The 20,581-nt window shown below is 32.7% G+C and overlaps 1 protein-coding gene across 1 annotated transcript in view; it reads left to right on the forward strand.

Moving 5' to 3' along the window:
• The window catches only part of Pcl (polycomb protein Pcl), a 56,179-nt gene extending 35,839 nt beyond the window's left edge, over nt 1-20,340 (forward strand). The window contains exons 10-11 of the mRNA XM_075371471.1: nt 2,253-2,439; nt 19,449-20,340. Coding sequence (XP_075227586.1) covers nt 2,253-2,439; nt 19,449-20,213 — 952 coding nt within the window. The 3' untranslated portion in view covers nt 20,214-20,340. The remainder of the gene's footprint in view (nt 1-2,252; nt 2,440-19,448) is intronic.
• The last annotated feature ends 241 nt before the right edge of the window (nt 20,341-20,581 follow it).

Genomic DNA, 20,581 nt, shown 5'->3' on the forward strand with positions numbered 1-20,581 from the left:
AACCGTTAATCAACTAAATAACAGATAAATTTATCAACACTAGTAGTAAAGGTGACTGTTCGATGAAGACAGAGAAAATTGTGAACTTGCACAAGAACTGGACATGTAATACAAATTTCAAGTAAGTGTTAACGATAATAATGGTACAATCAACAATGAAAACATTCATACAAAAAAAAAAATGAAAATTCTAAATATTGTACAAAAAAGAATGTACAATGATATATTTACATCTAATTTAGTGTAATTACACATATAATATACATTCAAGCAGTAAAGAATTTTTGGTTTAGTTTTTCCAATCATAATTTATTGATTATTATAATAATTATATAATAAATTATAACTTATAAAACATAAAAACTGTAATAAATTAAAATGTACATAAATAAAAATTCAGCGATTATTATTGTTATACAGGATGATCAATGAAACGGGAAATTTAAAAAATTAAATAACGTTAATGAAAAACTTTTTTTTAGAAAATGAATTTTATTTCGTGTAATTGTACAAATGTTGCCATTTTAGGATACATACATTTTAGTTTATTTTGTAACGATGACATCTTGCAGGTGACCTCCTCTTCTACATAAACACTCACAAAGTCTCTTCATTAAATTGTTCATGGTTTGACATAACATCTCAACTGGAATTTCCGCAATTGCTTCTCGGATCTTTGCCTTCAGTTCTTCCGTTGTAGCAGGTCTACTGTGGAACACTTTGCTTTTAAGGTGACCCCACAAAAAGTAATCGCAAGCTGAGAGATCAGGCGATCTGGGAGGCCATCTAATGTCACCATTTTGTGAAATGACACGGTGTCCAAACAATCGGCATACAGCTGCCATCGATATTCGTGCAGTATGTGACGTTGCTCCGTCTTGTTGAAACCAGGCTGTGTTAAGAATCTGTGGAAATCTCTTTTGTTGTTCCACAACAAAGGTTTCAAGCACGGCTACGTAACGAGCCGACATCACTGTAATTGCAAGACCGTTGTCATCCTCAAAAAAATAAGGGCCTATAACACCATAAGATGACATAGCACACCACACGGTCACTTTCTGGCTGTGCAACGGACACTGGTGTAGCTGCGTAGGATTTTCTTGTGCCCAGTATCTGAAATTTTGCTTGTTCACAAATCCACTGAGGTGGAAATGCGCTTCGTCTGACATCCACAGTTCGTGAACAAACTCTTCGTTATCATTTATCTTCTGAAGCATTACATTACAGAATTGTGCTCGCACAACTGCATCGTTCGGTTTCAGTTCCTGGACGATCTGCAACTTGTATGGATGGTATTGCAAGTCCTTCACTAACATTCTTCGAACACTTGAACTATGCGATTGTAAAGATGCTGAGAGACGACGGATTGATCGATGTGGACTTCGTGTGACAGCATCTTGTAAAGCCTGAACATTCTGTGGTGTACGGACGGTTCGCTCACGGCCTGGAGGTTTCTTTTTCATTGTCGAACCAGTTTCCTCAAAATTAGATATACATGTTTAATTGCATGTGCTGATGGAACACGGTCGTGCCTTCCCAGATTAAAATGACAGCAAAATTCTATACGCGCCACCTCCACACTGTCATTGTTTTTGTAAAACGCTTTGATAGCAAGTGCACGTTGCGCACCACTCCAAGGATCCATGACAACTAAATGGCAGGTTAGGTTAGAGAGGCTGGCGCCACTTATCAAGTGGTAGCAATCGCCCACGGCTACCAACACAACTTTAAAAATTTCCTGTTTCTTTGAATCACTCTGTATTAGATGGGTGTAAATATTTTCAGTTCAATAGTAATGCAGTTCAACCTTCTCTAAATAAAGCTTTTATTTTCATTGAATGCACTGTACTTATTTCACTTTTCATGTATAATATAATACAAGAAAATGTGTAGTACAGTGGTTTGAACAGGAAAAATGTCATAACGTGTATATTAAAATACTCACTTTATTTGGTATTTTTAGATAAGAATCATATTGTCTTAATGTTTTTTTATAGGGGTATCCAAATGTTAAAAATAAAACAAACAAAGATGGAAATGTTTTTTGTTAAATAATAAAACTGATTTTTTTTAATGGCACAAAAAAAATTTTTTTTTCAATTCAGATTTCTTCAGTTTGAAGTTGTCCCAAATTTGAGATATGAAAGTTCTTGGTATATTTGTTTTAATGCATGTTTTCTTAGAAAGGCAATTTATTTCTCTAAAAAAATAATTTTTATAAACCTGTTAATTGATTTTAAACATTGTTTTAGACCTGTTATGCAGCCGATAAAGACTGAATTACCACCACCACAAAATGGCAAAGTATTGAATGGTGTATGGGATACGTATCCATTGATTCCTAAATCGTTCACAGAACCACTAGCTGGTGTAAAGTTACTTCATATTGATACAAGACCTTTACTTTTGCCAAAAGGAATGCCAGCAACTGGACACAAGGTATTTATTTTATTCATAATTTAATTTGAAAAACATTTTACTTTGAATTCATCAAGAAGTTTTTGTGTTTAAAATTAATATCCTTTTATTGTTGGTTGTACTAACATATATGATTGTTACAAATTGTTGACTTATTATTTGTAAATGCATTTGTTTGAATAGAAAAAAGTTGCTAATTTAACCGAAATATTTTTCTCTTTTGATTAACATATTGTATAGAATATTTACCAACCCAATAAATATTAAATTATTTTTGTGGAATGTTAACTGTCAGTTTTGTTGACTATTGTTAAATAGTTGTGTTTATTTTATGTGAACAGTTTCTTATGGGTTATTCCACTACTAAATATGGTTGTAGAAGGTTTTAAGACCCAAAAATAAAAATTTGTCATAGATGTGATTTTACAGGATTTTATTTGTATTCTTTCATTTTATTTCCCAGCAAAATTTAACTTTCTTTTTTAACAGTGACAGTGATTGAATCAGTTGATTGGTAATAAATTATTGTATGAACATTGAAAGTAGGTAAATGGTCACCATAATAAATGCAATATAATTAATTTGATAAAATTTTAAAAACTGACCATCCTGTTATTTGCAAACATGTATATGTTAATTTTTTTTTAATAGTTTAATTCTCTTACTCCTTTAATGTATAAAACTACTGTAAATAAATGAGAAAAATTTGTTCTTGATTTGAAATTTTGCATCCAAGCACTAGAACCAATCAGCAAATTTTCACTTATAATATTTCTGTTTTTCTCTTAACTCAGTTTTTTCATTGAATTCAATTCAGTCATTTGAAAGTGTTATAACTGGACAAATGTAAAAATCTGACATCAAGGTATGCAAGTTGTCTGGTAAGTTGTCAGATTTCTGTATTTATGGTCATTAAAAATCAAATGTAAGTAAATGGAGCTTGTGGAGGTTAGATAAAGTTCTGTTAATACAATACATACTTTTGTTAACATTTTTTTCAATTCTTTGTCTCATCCTTTAACTCTTGTTTTATTTCAGCTAAACATTTATTCTCTGGTGTCTCATTCTCATCCATCAATCCCTCATATTGTATTTACTTCTTTTTGAATTCTCTTTGGGGAAACAGTACTCTTGACTAATATCATATTGCCAATTATGCTTTGCTCTTTCATTTTTTTCCCCTAAATTTGTGCTCTCATTATGAAGCAGTGATTGTCTTAATTTAATGCTACATTTTCAAGCATAAAATTTAGAGGCTTATGATTTCTTATACTAATTAAAGTTTTACAGATTACTAAATGACTTACCTATGATAAAAGATAAGGTAATTACCTGCATGCTTGAATTTTTTGAATAAGACAAGTTAATATCTTAAATTAAAAGCACATCTAATCATTAAAATTTATTACAAAGCAGAGCAATCATTGTACTGTGGAATCCTTTTCTTATTAACAGTGTATTTATATAGTAACTAGCTGACCAGGCAGTGCTTTGCCATTGCTAGATTTGAATATATATATAGATTAAATGAACACAAATGAAAGTTTGATAAAACATTTTAAAAAAACTACATTACAGAACTTCACAAAGTTTTTTTAAGTTTCAAAACCTTTCCCTTTTTCCATTTTTTGCAAAAATATTTCTTTTCACATAACTAACATATATATTTTGAATACGAGCCAAATCGGACCATAAATACAATATTTCAAAATATCTCAACCCCCAGCACCACCAAATTAATTCAGAAACTTTCATGGGCGTGCGCACAACAACTCACTAAAGTTTCATCACAATCAGATGAATGGTATAGGAATGCATATGGGACAAAAACATTCATTTTTATATAATATATATAAGATCAGTAATGCAGTGTACAAATTGAAATTAAGTAATTAATATTTACAAATTAGTTAATGTGCGTTGAAGTTTGTGTTGTGTATATCTGGAATAACATGTGGTTTCATGAATCATTAATTGTATTTATTATCATCCTTTTCATTTAATGTGTGTTTTTCATCTAGTTCCTTAATTGTTAATTCTTTTTTTAATGTTGTAATCCATCATCTGATTCTTCTTTGTATTAGTGTAAGATTTTCATATGACTGTGTATTTTATAAGATGATGCATAAGAAAGTCATTCTTTTTGTGTGACATCAGTTTAAAAAAAAAATTACATTATAGTGGCTGTTCATCTCAGTGAAACAGGCATGATCATATAACACACTTCCAATTTTCATTTACTTCTGACCATCTGTTTGTTGCTGCATGTGATGATACGTAAGAAGACTAGAAATATTCCTTAAATTGTTAACATGATTTAAACAAAACCAATTAGGTCATTTAGACTTGTATAACAGTTTGATTACAGAGTTGAACCAATTCTTTATGTAATTTTTTTTTTAGTTCTTTACGGTAGTTAAATCTTTTTCCAAGCTGCTAGTTTGGTTTACTCTCAGGTCAATGATATTTTACTGAATATTAATGTAGGAATTATATTTCTTAATTACAAGTCTTGTATTATTCAGAATAACTTAATATCCCTTCGGACCGGCAAACTTTATTATTAATTTATAGGTTTACTTTATTAAATTTTTTTTTTCTTATTTGATAATCTTCCAGTAGGCTCTTTTAGTCTCTTTATACATTGTGTAGTACACATTTTACGTGTATATTTAATTTGATTATTAAAATTGTGCAAATAATTAGGTTTGCATCAAGAGTTCAGTCCCATGTTTTCCGGAGTCCCGAGCACAGATTGAAAGACGGATCCGTGCACAGGGGCTTGAAAACCACCAGAGGATAAGAAACTTCTGTGCACGAAAAGCACGAAAACTGCTCAAAAATGCCATTGCAACGGTAATTTCTTTTTTTGGTGTTATTTTATATATATACGTATTTATATTTTTTAACTTCTCCTTTTGATAAGATTAGCATTAAAGCTGCATTGTTTAACAAGGTATGCTTTGTAATTTTTATAAATTAATATTAATTCTTTGCTTATTCTTAACTTCTGTGTATTATGGATAGTTTGTTAGTTGTATCAGGTGTCTGGTAATATTACTGTATAGTATTGATAATGTATATACCCTTTCCCTAATTAGTTTCTTTTTTTTTTTTAGCAAGTTATCCAGTATTTATTCATTTGATTTTGATTTTTTCTTTTCTTTCTTATTCTCATCTTGCTTGGTCACTTTTTGCCTTTCCTTTTACTGTAGTAATTTTAGTAACATTTTCATTAAATTAACTGTTCTTACTGTCTTTTCCCCCTTGTTTTCTTTGTATGAATGTGTCATTTCATTAGTATCATTTTTTTTTAATTTGATCTTAATGTTATTTGTGTTGTTATGTAGTGCAATCACATATTTGTAGTTATTTAAACTTAATTTTTTTGCATTATATCAAATCTTTTTCTCTCAGAATTATCTATTGGATGTTTTTTTTTTTTATTACAAAAACTTATAATATGATTTTAATAGCAATATTTGTCTGTTTAAACATTTAAAATGCTTTCTAATCAAATATGGTGTAGTACAAAAACAAAACAGAAATATACAGCAGTCTTATATATCTAAGAATTTCATTTGACCATTACTTGAACATTTTCCCATTTAGACTTAAACTTACATCTAATAAACGTAAAATTGAAAATTTGTCTTAACTAATCTTTTAGGATTTTATATATTCTCCTTTTTTTTATTATAATCAGAGAAAGACATCAGAGCTCTAAAAGAGACTTTTTTAGATTCATTTCAAATAACCTTTCAAATAAAATCAGTTCTGTACAATTACCAGATCAGAGATAGGTTTATTGTCTCCACTTTCTTTATCATTTCTTTTATATTGAGGAAGTGCCATGGAAATGAGGTCAGCTAGTCTGGTCCATCTATGGCATGCTTATGCCCCAGAGCAGATACACACGGTCCTATCCTCTGCAGTTTTTCTTATTATCCTATACACCGAACTGATGAACCTTTTACATGATATACATACACCTCACCACAGATACTACATATATTATAACATATATACTTACACAAGTATCGCCTTACAACTGTTTCTTATTACACATACACTCTGTGGTGTTGTGACTCTTTACAAACCATAACTGTAACCCTTGGTGGAAACTATCGTGCCGATGGATTGATGGCTCTACTTAGTGAGTTTTAAATGGTGTCCTCTGGGCACCTGGACAAACCCAGTTGTATTTAACTCTAGTCTGTAAGTATGGGCTCTAAAGAGGTTCCTGTATTTCTCCAGTACTCATGGGACCAAAGTTTCTAATCCTCAAATCATTCCTATGATGGTTGGTGATCCATCTGAAAACACCGCCAACAATAGTCTTGTATGCCTCACTCAATGTTGTCTGATAAGGGTAACAGTCCTGTAGAAGATGATAGCTTGATTTGTGACAGTATACAAAGCTTGTCTACAATATAAAAATATTTGGTTTGTTGTTCTGCAAAATAATCAGGAAGATGGTTTCCTTCATAACATTTCGCCTTTTCTGATAACAAAATTGTATCAGGTTCAAGTGGTTCCCTAAAGAATATCAGGAAATTACGAGAGAGATTGATACTGCTTGAAACATCTAATGATGAGCAGAGTCAATCTCTCTTACATCTCACCAATATGGGCATTATAAACATAAGTGCAGTACACCATAAAACCTTAAATACCAGTCGGGGAGTAATTTTTTCCCAGAATCTTATGGAGATGCACATTACTGAAATAGCTGGTTAGCTTCGTCCCCAAGAAGTTGTAGAGGTGAAGTTAATAATGAAACAGCAAAGCGGAATGGAAAACCTAGACTACACCTTCTTAAACCACTGGAGAAAATAAAAGTAATTACCCTGTCGGTTCAAGTATGTACATTCAACCCTAACCCACTGCGATGTCAATGTCAAGAGTATGGCCATACAACAACACCTTGCTCAAAAACTAGCCCCAGCAAAATCAGATAATCAACATTGTGGATCCTTCAGTAAGCTAAAAAAATTTGTTCAGATGTTACCTGATCAGTTTTCTTCACTCATAGCCACTGTTTCAAAGCTGACTAAGATGATCAGGAAATCATTAATGTCATCTAGTGAAACCAACACTAGTGGAATCTCTCTGAAAGTTCCTTTCCCCAAAGTTTTACCTTTGCGGGCAATGAACCATCTATTAAGCTCCCTTTTAAGGTAGCTCACACATTCACCCCTTCTAGGATGTCATCTGTGACATCCCATTTTTCAAAATCTCCCCTTCAGTCACCTTATATACTGGAGATATTGTTGAGGAACCGTTTGACTCCAGGGCATTGGAGTTTATTAAAATTATAAATTCTAAAAAGAAAAATTTTATTACCTGCAATTAATTTTATATATATATATATATATATATATATATATATATATATATATAATACATACATACTAGGTCTGTAAATAAAGTAATGAAACTGGTTTAGAGACACTTTTATTTACAATCAAATTACATATGGACTCTTATCACCTTCAAAATAGTTCACTTGGGAAGCCTCAAGTGCACAAACACAACGCTTCAAACAGTTTTCCCACTCGTCATAGCAGTGTTGGAACTCAGAACCAGAATATCTTTCAGATGATCGGTTATATTTTTTTATGTTTTATACTGTTCCAAAATGGGTGACATTTGAGGTGTTTAAGTTTGGAACAGGAAAAATTTGCAGGTGAATAAGGTGGTTGAGGAACTACAGGAATGTTTTACTTTGCCAAAAACTCATTAATTGAGAGTGCAGTGTGACGAAGGTGCATTGTCATGATGCAGCATCCAGTTGTCTTTGATGGCTGGTCTCATGCAGGCAACTCTTTTCCACAGTCTTTCAAGAATTTCTCAGTAAACACATTGTTTTACAGTCTGTCCTGTAGGCAAAAACTTCTTATGAGAACAATGCCATTACTACCGAAGAATCAGATAAGCATGGTTTTGATTTTTGATTTGCTCATTTTTGCTTTTTTGGGACATGATGAGCTTGAAGTGTGTCACTCCTTACTCTGGTGTTTTGTTTCTGTGTCGTACTCAAATAACCAAAATTCATCACCAGTAATAACATTTTTTAGAAAATCAGGATCAGTTTCAATTCACCCTAGAAGATCATAGCACACATCCACCCTGTTCTTTTGCTGTTAAACAGTTGAGGTTTTTTGGGACCAATTTTGCACACTTTACATGTCCAATTCGTTTGTCAAAATTTTATGGATTGTGGTATGGTTCAAATTCAACTGTTATGCAATCGTTCTGACAGTTAATCACTGGTCATACCATATCAAGTCTCTGATTCGTTCGGTATTGTAATCACTTTTTGACGTTAACAATGTTCCAAAACGTGGATTGTCCGTAACCAATTCCCAGCTATCTGAAAATGCTTTAAACCACTTAAAAACTTGGGGTTATGACAGAGCATCATCTCCATATGCCCTTTTAAATTTTTAAAAAGTTTCAGTAGGATTCTCACAGAGTTTAACACAAAACTTGATTGCACAACGTTGCTCATAATTAGAATCACTCATTTTTGTAACACACAACACAATTTTTTCACAAAAAGTTTGTGTATGGCTCAAGTGGCAACAATAGACTAAAAATATTAATACCTAATATAAATTAGCTGTTCCTATAACCATATGTTTACTAGTAACTTTACAGTGTTGCCACTTCGATTGCTAAAAAATCTAGTCTTATTACAGACCTCGTATATATCTGTTCTTACCTTTATTTATGAACATTATCCATTGAAATGTTGGAGGTCTGTGGTCTGCATTAAAGATATTAGAGTATTGTTGCATGCACAAGATCCTTTAATAATGTGCTTCCAAGAAACACTCCTGCAACAAGATGCAGTAACACTATAGTCCATATACTCGGAATAGCTACTCAAAATGCTTTCCTGCTCCACCAGCGCCTCATTGTTATCTTCTTTGATATTAAAAAGTTGTATGAAGCCTGGCAACGTGGTATTCTAAACACCCTTAAAGAATGAAGAATCAAGAGCAATATGCTTGCCTTTATTTTAGGGGTTTCTTAAATGACCAAACTTTCTGTGTTTGTGTTTGAAATTCTTTGTCGAGAATGGAGTACCACAAAAAAGTGAATTAAGTGCCACCTGTTTAATTTTCTTTATTTGTTGATGATTTTATTATATATATATATATATATACATATGTATATATCACATTCCATTCAACAGCCACAGCTGAGAGACTACTGCAGAACACTATATCTTACCTTGAAATTTGATACAGGGTTTACCAGCTTCACCTTTTCTCCTGAAGAAACAAAATGTGTAGTCTTTTCCCATTTATGAGACCCTATTATTCCACAAGTATTTTTCAACTGAGAGCAAATTGCTATCTCTCCTGACGTTAAACTTTTGGTTTGCTTTTTGATATCTATCTTATGTGAGACAAACAAATCAAACAATTAAAAATGAAATATTCCAAACTTCCAGATATGCAGCAAGTCCTAGCAGCACTAATTGGGGAGCCAATCAGTCATGTATGTTGCATTTTTGATATTCCTTAGCTCATTCCTGTTTAGGTTATGATTGTGTCACCTACTTTTCAGCATGTCACCACGCTTAGAATGTTGGATGCTGTACATCATGCTTTCTTTCATCTTGCTGCAGATGCCTTTAGATCAAGCCCTATCACAAGCATACTTGTTTGTTGATTGTGATGAGCTTTAGGATAGATGAGACCAGCTTCTAGCATTTTACTCTGCCTGACTTAAAAGACTACTGAATAACATAGTCATTGATAATCCTCATTTACAAAGGTATGAGGATCATCCAAGTTATGCAGAATTTATGGGTGTTTGTACCTGGTGTTTACTGCACCTTTTATCCCTGTTCATATCCTTCATGAAGAATCAACCCCATAAATTTGAATTTTGATCTTACCATATACAATTAAAAAAAAAAACAGCTCCTTTTGTCTTTCAGTAAATTTTTTACCAATTTCTCCAAGACAAACCCAGACGCAATAATATGCACAGCAAAGTTGGATCAAAACAATGATACCATAGGATGCGCATTTGTTTTTAATGACAGAACCTATAAGTTTGATCTACCTAGTATTACAAGAGTCTTTACTCCTGAATTTTACTGTCAGTAAGGCTTTGAATATCATTAACCAAAAATATCATCATATCCTTATTTGCAGCGACTCATTTAGTGTACTCCAAGCTTTAGTAGCTTTGTATTTTAGATATTCTATCGTCAACAAAATCTATAATGCTGAGTTGAACCATCGCAGCACACAAGTGAGTTTCTGCTGGATCTTTAGCCACATGGAAATTCTAGGTAACGAACATGTAGATTCTGCTACTGAAGATGCATGTAGCCTTGTGTTACTACTTTTGATTATTAATATTGTAAAACACATTCTTCAAGCAAAGCGGCAAGGTTACTGGACTGCTATAGCAGATAATAATAAACTACGATACATCAAAGATGCTGTGTTGCCATGGGACTCTTCATATAGAAAAATTAACAGAGAGGAAGTAGGACTCTGACAGCAGTTGTGGTTTGGTTATGATATACCAGAGCTACTACTCATAGATATCGGATGTGAGGAGAAAACACACCATTAAGCATAAGATGTGACTGGCACTTGACTGTGCGCCATATCCTTGAGGATTGAATATGTTATGCACCCTTAGGTTGTTAATTTTAAATTACCAAGGAACATTTGACGTATCCTAGGTAATGATAAAAATGTATTAGATCAAGTATTGTTATTTCTATGAAGTATCAATATACTTTAATATTAAATTTAATATTGTTATTTTTCCACATAAACCAAGATAAATTTTGATTTCATTTTGGTATTTGTGGTTTTTTTTACATGTTAGTGGTTATGTGTTTTTTTTTTTTTTTAGTTTTACTCTTAGTTCTTTAATATTTTTGTTATCCTAGAAGGGGTCTTTTATACTCCTCTCAGACTTCGTTAAATTTCAGTGTTTTAATTTCATGTTTTTTATTTTTTCTGTTCTTTTTAAATAAAGTATATCCTATTTTTTTTTAATTCTGTCTGCAATAGTAGTTGTATGTAATTTTTTAGTCTGTTAGCTGTGATACTAGTTGTAAGTTTTTTTAATATTAATATTTTTTCCGTAGTTTTTGTTTGTTACCTGTTTGTTGTGGGTGATGTAAACACAAAAATGTTTTTCACCCTGAGCAACTGCCTCTTTATTGAAGCTTAGTGAGATAACAACCTTGTGTGCTCATGTATCAATCTAAGCACTCTATTTCTTTCCAACTCAAGATTTGCACATAAAGCCAAACCACCTGAAATGTCTACTGAGTAAAGTCAGGCCTCCTACTTCTGTTACTAATTAAGTTAAGTTTTTAAGACAATCAAAAAAAAAAGTAAAACTTCAAGTTCTAAGTTTTTATCTGTAGTTTATGAAAATCTAGTATTCTGTTTCAAAGATTTAAACTTGGTGGCTTGTAATATTTAATAAAATATCTTTTTCCAACTGATTAAACTAGATTATTTCTTAATATTTAACATCAAAATTAATAAATCTCCCATTTAACAGTACTATTTATATATCATCATTCATCGTATGGAAGTTTACATTTAATCATTTTTATTTTTTTTATAGATTTTCCAGATGTAACATTTGGATGAATTCATAATCATTAAAGTTGTTAATATCTAGTATAGCAAATTATAAATATGAAAGAATTTTTCTTCAATTCTTTCAAATGGTCATCAAATGAAACAGAATTGTACAATCGTGTTTATAGATAGATCTGAGAGAAAAACATTTTGTAGCCTGTAACAAAAAATTTTATTAAAATATCTTCTTAATTTGTGCATGTTGCTGTACTTGTGTCTGATAACCCTGAAATAATTATATTTGTGCCATATCAGTGTTGTAAAATGATTAATTAATCATAATTTTTTTTTTATTGATTTTGCAAGTGTCATAAGTAGATAAAACCATTATTTTCTGTTAAATTTAATTTCTTATTCATATTTTTCTCCATTTTATCAAGGTTATATACTTAATATTATATTATTAACTGTAAGTATTATAAAATAAAAAATATGAGTTCCCCTGCTGAGTTGAAGTGATGTATATATAACGCATTGTTTCATAACAGAAAGGGGTACAGTTGTTTAACATTATCTGTTTCTAGTCTTTCATGTGATTTGATGCATCTGAAGTACCTTGCTATATATGTACAAGGCAGTTTGAGTTGCTTTCTTTAAGAGTAGAATGTTCAACATACTGCCAATTCATATGGTAAACCAAATAAAAGGTGTCAGTTGTAGGGGTTAAGTATTATGTACATTGTACTGGACTATGCATGTTTGTATGTGAAAATATCTTCAGCTCATTGAAGAAGACAATGGAAATCCACTTCACTTCCTACTTTTTTTTAATAAAAAGATCCACCCTATCATGGGTGTGTTATTGATACTGGCTGTCATTTTCAGAAATGACTTTCTTACGTCTAGTCACCTACAACATTTACAGTTATGGAATTTAACATAAATTTTTATCATACAGGTTTACACATGGTTCCCACAGGCAGGAAAAGTCAGGAAATATTTCTAAGTTAAGAATTTTTAGAAAAAAATCAGGAAAAAATTAAGAGAATTGCATGTTTGTTACCGAATTAAGATTATATTGGTTATTAATAAAGTATTTTTTAAGTAATGCCAAAATATGTTTGATACACTTTTCTAGTTGGGAAGTGGTAACCCCATTGCCCAGCACATTGCTACTAGTGTAAGTTCATTCAACTACTTGCTTCAAATAGCCATTAACATGTCCTGTTCTTATTTACATTCCCTAATTATTCTTTTATATTAAAGGAGGAATACTCCAAATTGCAGTTTAATTGCATTTAAGCGGCATCTAAAAAGACTGTTTAATGACCAGTGGTTAGATATAAACTAACACCCAGAATTCAGTTTGTTTAAAAGAGGGATAGAGATGTGTATCATGCTCTTTGTGATGTGTGTAAAAAACATTTTGGACTAGGCAATATGGGGCAGAAGGCAGAATTTGAATTCTCAGTCTTCACAGAAAACATTTTTATCTTCTGGTATTTCGACTCAGCAGACTAATACTTTGATCAACAGTTAGAATGGTTGTTGGGATGCATCTATCTGTTCTTTGCCTGGATCTTCTGTTCAGAGTAATAGCACTTCAGCAGCAAATGATACATTTGAATCCTCAACTTCCCTTTATGCAAAATGACAGTACAATTACTTCATTTTGTTATAAAGATGATGTTTCTAAGACAGAGATATGGGTTCTCATTGTTGTACAGAATAAGTTATCCTTGAGGTAATGTGAAGATATTGATGCAGGTTTTAAAATTGTTTCCTGATAGCTGTATGGCATCAAAATTCCAGCTTGGAGCTACTAAATGCTCTTATGTCATTAATCACAGCCTTGCACCATACTTTGATGGCATTCTGCAAATACATTAGAATAATAATGACAAAATATTTTTCAAGTAAATGTTAATAATGTTTGTTTTCTGTACAAAGTAAGATGTTCTGTTCTAGTTTTCTTATCTACAGTGTGGGCGAAAAATCCCTTTACATGTTAATAGCATACTACAGTTGGACATGTAGATAAACATTGTTATGAATACAGAACAATATAAAAATGGTATTTTTTTACTATTGTTGAACAGAAGACTCTTTATTATTATTTCCTACCATAATTTGAGTCCTGTGCATGTCACTTCCCTTAGGGTGAGAAGGACGTGACAGTCTCGAGTTAAACCATGGTGGATTCAAGTGCTTTCACTGTTGAGGAATATTTGGTGGAATATCTGTGTGGGTTCATGAACATTAGAACATAAAGAAGATGATGACAGATATTTTGAGGGTCTTTGCTGTGCATTTTGGAAAACCACCTCCATCATGACCAATGTTATTTTCATGAAAGAAGAAAACCTTTATGACGGGAAATGTTCTTGATGCACCACGTAGCAGAAGGCCTACGACTCGCACCGAAACTTGTATTGCTGTGGCGAAATCAATTGAACAATTGCCATTAAAGTCAACCTGTTGATGGTCTGCAGAATTAGGCATCCTGTGATCAACTATGCGAGATCACACATGGAAAGACTTGAATGCTTGATGTTTTCAGCCTTCCTCAGTGAATGAGTTGAGTAATTGTGACTTGGAACAATGTGTGCATGCATGTGAATTGCTGCTTACACACTTCCCACGTGCAAATGATCAAAAAACATTATGCTCTCTGACAAGTATGCGATTTATCGTAGCTCACAAATTCAGTACATCTTTTTTTGGGGCAAAAAGACAATCCGCACTTTTATGAGGAAATTAGTGCAATCCGCCACATGTTACAATTTGGGCAGGGTTAATGGCAGACCATTTGTTTGGGCCATATTTCTTTGATGGTTCTGTGAGCCAGCACAGCTATCTTCACATGATTAACACATGGTTGCTTCCAGAATTAACAGCAAGAGGAATAGCTGACATCGTTACACTTCAACAAGATGGCACTCCACCATATTTTGCTGTGAGTGTGCACACACAGCTTAATGAACTGTTTTCAAACCAATAAATGAATCTTGAACGTTTGTAACAATGTTATTTATAATAAATGTTAATGTTAACATAAATGTTGAAATCTACTGTTTTTTGTATTTGTAACAATGTTTATCTACATATCCTAATTGTACTACGCTATTATCATGTAAAGGGTCTTTTCGTCTGCTGTATATTTGTTTTAGTCACAAGATCAATCCATTTGAAGTGACAGAAAGGTAGTTGCTTGACCAATACAAAAAACTGAAACTTATTCACTTGTTTCCTACATAACCTTAAAACACATTACCTTAAAACCATTTTTTTTTTTATATATTTTATTTAAGCAGTTTACCTGTGGTGGCCATTTTTGTTACATTATGCAAACTTATTTTTGTGATTTTAAGGGTTTATGGAAAAACTCATAACTAAAAAACTATTGGTCCTGGAAGGATGAAACAAAAAGCAATTTATTCAAAATTGGTCAAGTGGTTTATTTACCCATCTTTCTTCTTTCTATGAGAAAATTATCAATAAAGCTGAAAATGAAAAATGTGAAATTTCACTTCTGGTATTTTTTTTCAAGAGGCAGGGATGGCATACACAGTTTGAATTATTTTCTTATATGTAGGTATATATTAGTAATTTTGCCATAAATAATAATTAATGGTGATATACTTACCCCTAAATTTTTATGAATTTTTGAAAACTAATTTTTTTTTTAAAATTAAAATTTTGGCTTCAAATAACTCTGTGGGACTGATGATAAAAATCTGTAAATGGCACAACTTTCGGTGTTTTTGTACATGTTTATGGCAAATAAGTTTCTTGTGTACTGTAGTAATAAGTTATAACCTCTCAAATATCATGAATAACCTGCTAAAAAGAATACCATTTTGTCTCACTAAATAAGCACTCCTTCTTTGCAGATTACATTTTTTTATATATATAGCCCCTGTGTTGTTGAAGTTGATGTGTATATATATATATATATATACACATACACACACAGATAGCAATCTGACGAGAGATTACCATCCAACACTGTATACCTTGTACATTCATATATATATTTACATACCCTGACTTTCAACTTGGCCACCAATAGCTCATGATCAGAGCCACAATTCGTTCTGGGACGTTTTTAATGCTAGAACAGACTTCCACCATCAGTGACTGCATAAGATGAAATTGATCTGATTACAATATATGCCTACAAGGGATTTGCTGGTGTATAAACACTGTTCGGTTACTCGTAGAAGGTATTAGTGGTGGTCAATTTGTATTCTTGACAGAACTAGACTAATCTGTCACCAGCTTCATTTCGCTCAGCTAACCCAAACCTGCCACATACCCTTGTTCCTGTTGGGTTCCTACTTTGGCATTAAAATCCCCAATAATGTATATCATGTCCTTTTTAGAGGCACGTGTTGCAGTGTTTCATGTGCATAAAAATCATCAATTTCATCTTCATTGGCAGCTGTGGATGGTACATTCACTTGTACAGTAGTTGTGTTCATCGGCTTCCCCCGGATTCAAATGGTCATAATCCAGTTGTGAACTATTGAATAACTTTCCACAGCACGAGCTGTAAGCTTATCCATAATGAAGACAACACAATTTCTTTTGATCTGTCATGACCAGAATAGTATATTGTGAAGCCATCAGAGGTAAAATGGCCATTGTCCGTCCAGTCCAGTGTATAGTTCACTCACACTGAGTAAATTGACATTCAAGTTGGGTCATTTTTGATTTCACAATATCTAATTTTCCTAACATTCCATATTGAAATCATTTTGATTTTCTTTTGGTGCAGGCCTCCATGTTCTTTATGGGCTATATTAGTGGCTGGATGTCCAGGAAGGTGTCTCACCCACGTCATAAATGAGTACTGGAGGAAAACCCTTCCCCAGTAATTCATGGCCTGGAGATCCTACCACTCCATACCATATTTGAAGTCATTGGAAATACCTTCCATAGAATTTTCTGGCAAGAATTAACAGAGTGGGTTGTCAGGTCCTTCCCCGTGCCCCTGTTATTGGCCTGTGGACCTCCACAGTTTACCCCCTCATCACGTTGCGGAATACTGTGGGATTTTGAGGAGGCAGTGTGTGATCAGGATTCAATTAAAATTCTTTTTTCCTCCTGTGACCTTTCTTTATTTTTTCTGTTCAGCCTTCGGAAATTACTGTTAGGTATTACTTCAGAGAATGATATATATGAGTTTAAATGAAGTTTTGCTCAGTCTCAGTTTGACCATTCCTGAAATGTGTGGTTAATTGAAACCAAACCACCAAAGAACACCGGGATCCACGATCTAGTATTCAAAGCCGAATAAACATAACTGCCTTTACTAAGACTTGAACGTTGGAACTCTCCCGACTTCCAAATCAACTGATTTGGGAAGACGCATTCACCACTAGATCAACCGGTGGGTTCCCTCCTTTGACCTGTTCATGAGTTATCCACAAACTGGAATAAAAAATTCTATTTTCACCACACACTTATTTCACATCTGTTTAAAAATCATATTGCAATGTTTTAAGCCTTATTTGAAATAAAGAAGTTTATAATCAATTAAATGAAGACTTTCGAACAGCTAATGCAGAATTTTTTAATTTCTTTTAGTAATTATATTTTAATGTAAGTATGGTGAAGAAATAGCAATGAATGTTCTGAAATTTAGATAAATATTGTGTATAAACATTAAGAAAAGTTAGGGATGAAGAGATTGAGGAATCTTGCCTAGAAAACACCCTTTTACATCTTTGAGTAGATCTATATTTTTTATGCATTTTCTTATCAACAGTAAAATATTTAATTAACAAGCTACAGGCAGTTAAGTAAGCCATAAGTACAAGCATCGTTCAATAAGTATTTTTTTTTTTTTCAACATGATCTCCTTTTAACTCTGTACACTTTTCCAAGCATTTCTTCAACTTTTTTAAGCTATCCAAAAAGTAGAATTTCAGAAGGTCCTCAAAATAAGCATCTGTTTGTGCGATGACATCCTTGTTCTATGTGAACCGTTGCCCCAGTTGAAAAAATCCCAGCTATTTTTTCAACTTGGGAAATAAAAAAAATCACTGGGGGCCAAATACAGTGGATGTTGTAATAATTCAAACTTTAATTCCATAATTTTGGCCATCGAAACCGCAGGTGTGCACCCATGTATTGTCTCGATGGAAGAGGATCATTTTCAAATGAGGATGTTTTTCTTGATATCTTCACTCAACCGGTGCAGTAATGATGCATAATAATCTCCAGTTATTGTTTCTCCTTTTTCCAAGTAATCAGTGTAGACGATACTGCATACATCCCAAAAAACCGTGGCCATCACCTTGCCGGCCGATTTCATTGTCTTTACATTCAAAAACCCACTGTTTTAACTGTTCCTTTGTCTCTGGAGTGTAGTAGTGTATCCATGTTTCATTCACAGTTACGTATCAATGCAGAAACTTGTCAGGTTTGCAACATAAAAGTGCCAAAACAGCCTTAGAGTCTACCACACAATTGTGTTTATTCTCCATTGAGCAAATGTGTGACACCCATCTTGCTGAAATTTTTTTCACACCCAATTTTTCATGCAAAATTGAAAACACTGTACCTTGTGATATGCCTGTGGCCTCAACTATTTTGCACACGTTGTTTTGCCGTATCTTGACGTAACCATATCTTGAATTTTGTAATTTCAGGGTTGGTCACTTCCTTCCACCGGATATCCCAAACAATGTTCATCTTTTATGGATGTAATGGCCACATTAAAACTCATTTACCCAATTGTAAACACAAGAGCAGATGTGCCATGAACTTCATTCAATTCAGCTTTGATCTCTTTTGGTGTTAAGCCTTTTAAATATAAATGTTTAATCACCACTCAAAACTCTCGTTTTTCCATTTTTCTAAAGAAACAACAGCTTGTTGCTTCAATCAAATATGATACTATGTGATGGATACGGCTAAAATTTTAACTGCACTCTACCGACACATGACGCTTACTAAAAGCAAACCATTTTCGATACTATCAAGCGCCATCTCTTGAATTTTCTAAGGACTTATTGAACGACCTTCATAGTACAAGCTACATCCAGATATTGCAATAGATTTTGTCAGTAGTTAGTGCCAAATTAAATTTTTATGTTTATTGAGTTCATAAGAAATGTACAAGGGAACATTCTGTTTAAGTTAATTGAAATTTTTTCTAAAAATTTGGTAAAATAAGCTGCACCAATAGAGAAATCTTTCATTGAACTAAGCTGGAGGTTTGTTTATATTATAAAATGAAAAGGATAAAAATTTACTTCACATAATATTTTCAAATAATACTGAAAGTATGGATAATAAGATGTTTAGTTTCATAAATTAAATGTAGATCCTTTCTTATAAAAGGAAAAACCAATAAATATAGAAGCTTTGGATATTGAAGAAACGAATTGAGATCATCAATAACATAATCTAATTTTGAATAATTTTTTTTCATTTCAGAGTCAGAAAATATCTCAGGATTTGCCTCCTACTCCTCCGTCCTCATTGCCTACACCAGAAATATCACAATTAAATAGCAGTTCTGCTTCTACAATACCATCATTAGCTACTCCGATCACATCTGGAGAGACAAGTAGTAGTGACGATGCTTCATCCCGTGGAACCCTAGATTCCTTCATTCCACCACCAAAAGATTTTGAAGGTAAGAATAATCCGTTTAGAAGCGTATCTGAGCTGCTAGGCTCCTCTGTTCCACCTAATCCTCCTATAACTTTACCTCTCCCATTAACTCCTGTTATTACACAACCGATGCTTCGGCCGACCAAAAGAAGACTGAGTGAAAAAGATATAAGAATAGATCGTAATGGTGAGGTTAAACGAAGACGTTTGAGACGCCAGTGTACATCAAGTACAGCGAATAAAGACGTAGAGACTTTACCATGTGCGAGTTGGAATAGCGCAAAGTCATTGCGTAACATGTATAATCCGACAAGCAATGCTAATTCACTGGATAGTGCGATTAATGGTAAGCGTATGCGTAGATCTTCTAAGCAACAAAAACCTTGTGCCAGTGTTACCCCCACATCGTCTCCAATTAAAAACAGTCCATCGGTTTCACTTAATGATCTTAAGAACTCTGTTAACATTTACTTCGGTGCAGCCAATCGTATAGCTTCTGGTGAAAAGTTTAAAATTAAAGCTAAACGAATTACACCTCAAGGACGGACTCAGTATCTAATAGAATGGGAAAATCCAGTGACATAATATTAAACAGGGTTTAGGATTTTTTTATAATTAAAGTATATGTAGTTAAGTGTTAACAGCTTTGAGTTACCACAACTGTTACTAGTGTCATTGGATTAAAATTGAAAAAAAAAAAACAGAAAAAAAATATTACAGTCAAATTTTATTAAATGAAGTGTGGACTTTCTGGTGAATCTTGTTTCAAGTTCCTCTAAATAAAAAAAAAAGAAAGGTACATAAATTCTCATCTGTTTTTTTTTTTAGGCATAGAAAGTTAAAACATTTAAAACTGATTAATAATTTAGTCAGAATGTTAACATGGATATTGTATTTTTCTATACACAGCTTATTATAGGATCTTTGTATTAGTTATATTAAATTTAATTAAA

This window comes from Lycorma delicatula, chromosome 7 (genome assembly GCF_047948215.1).
Source record: "Lycorma delicatula isolate Av1 chromosome 7, ASM4794821v1, whole genome shotgun sequence".
Taxonomy (NCBI): Eukaryota; Metazoa; Arthropoda; class Insecta; order Hemiptera; family Fulgoridae; genus Lycorma; species Lycorma delicatula.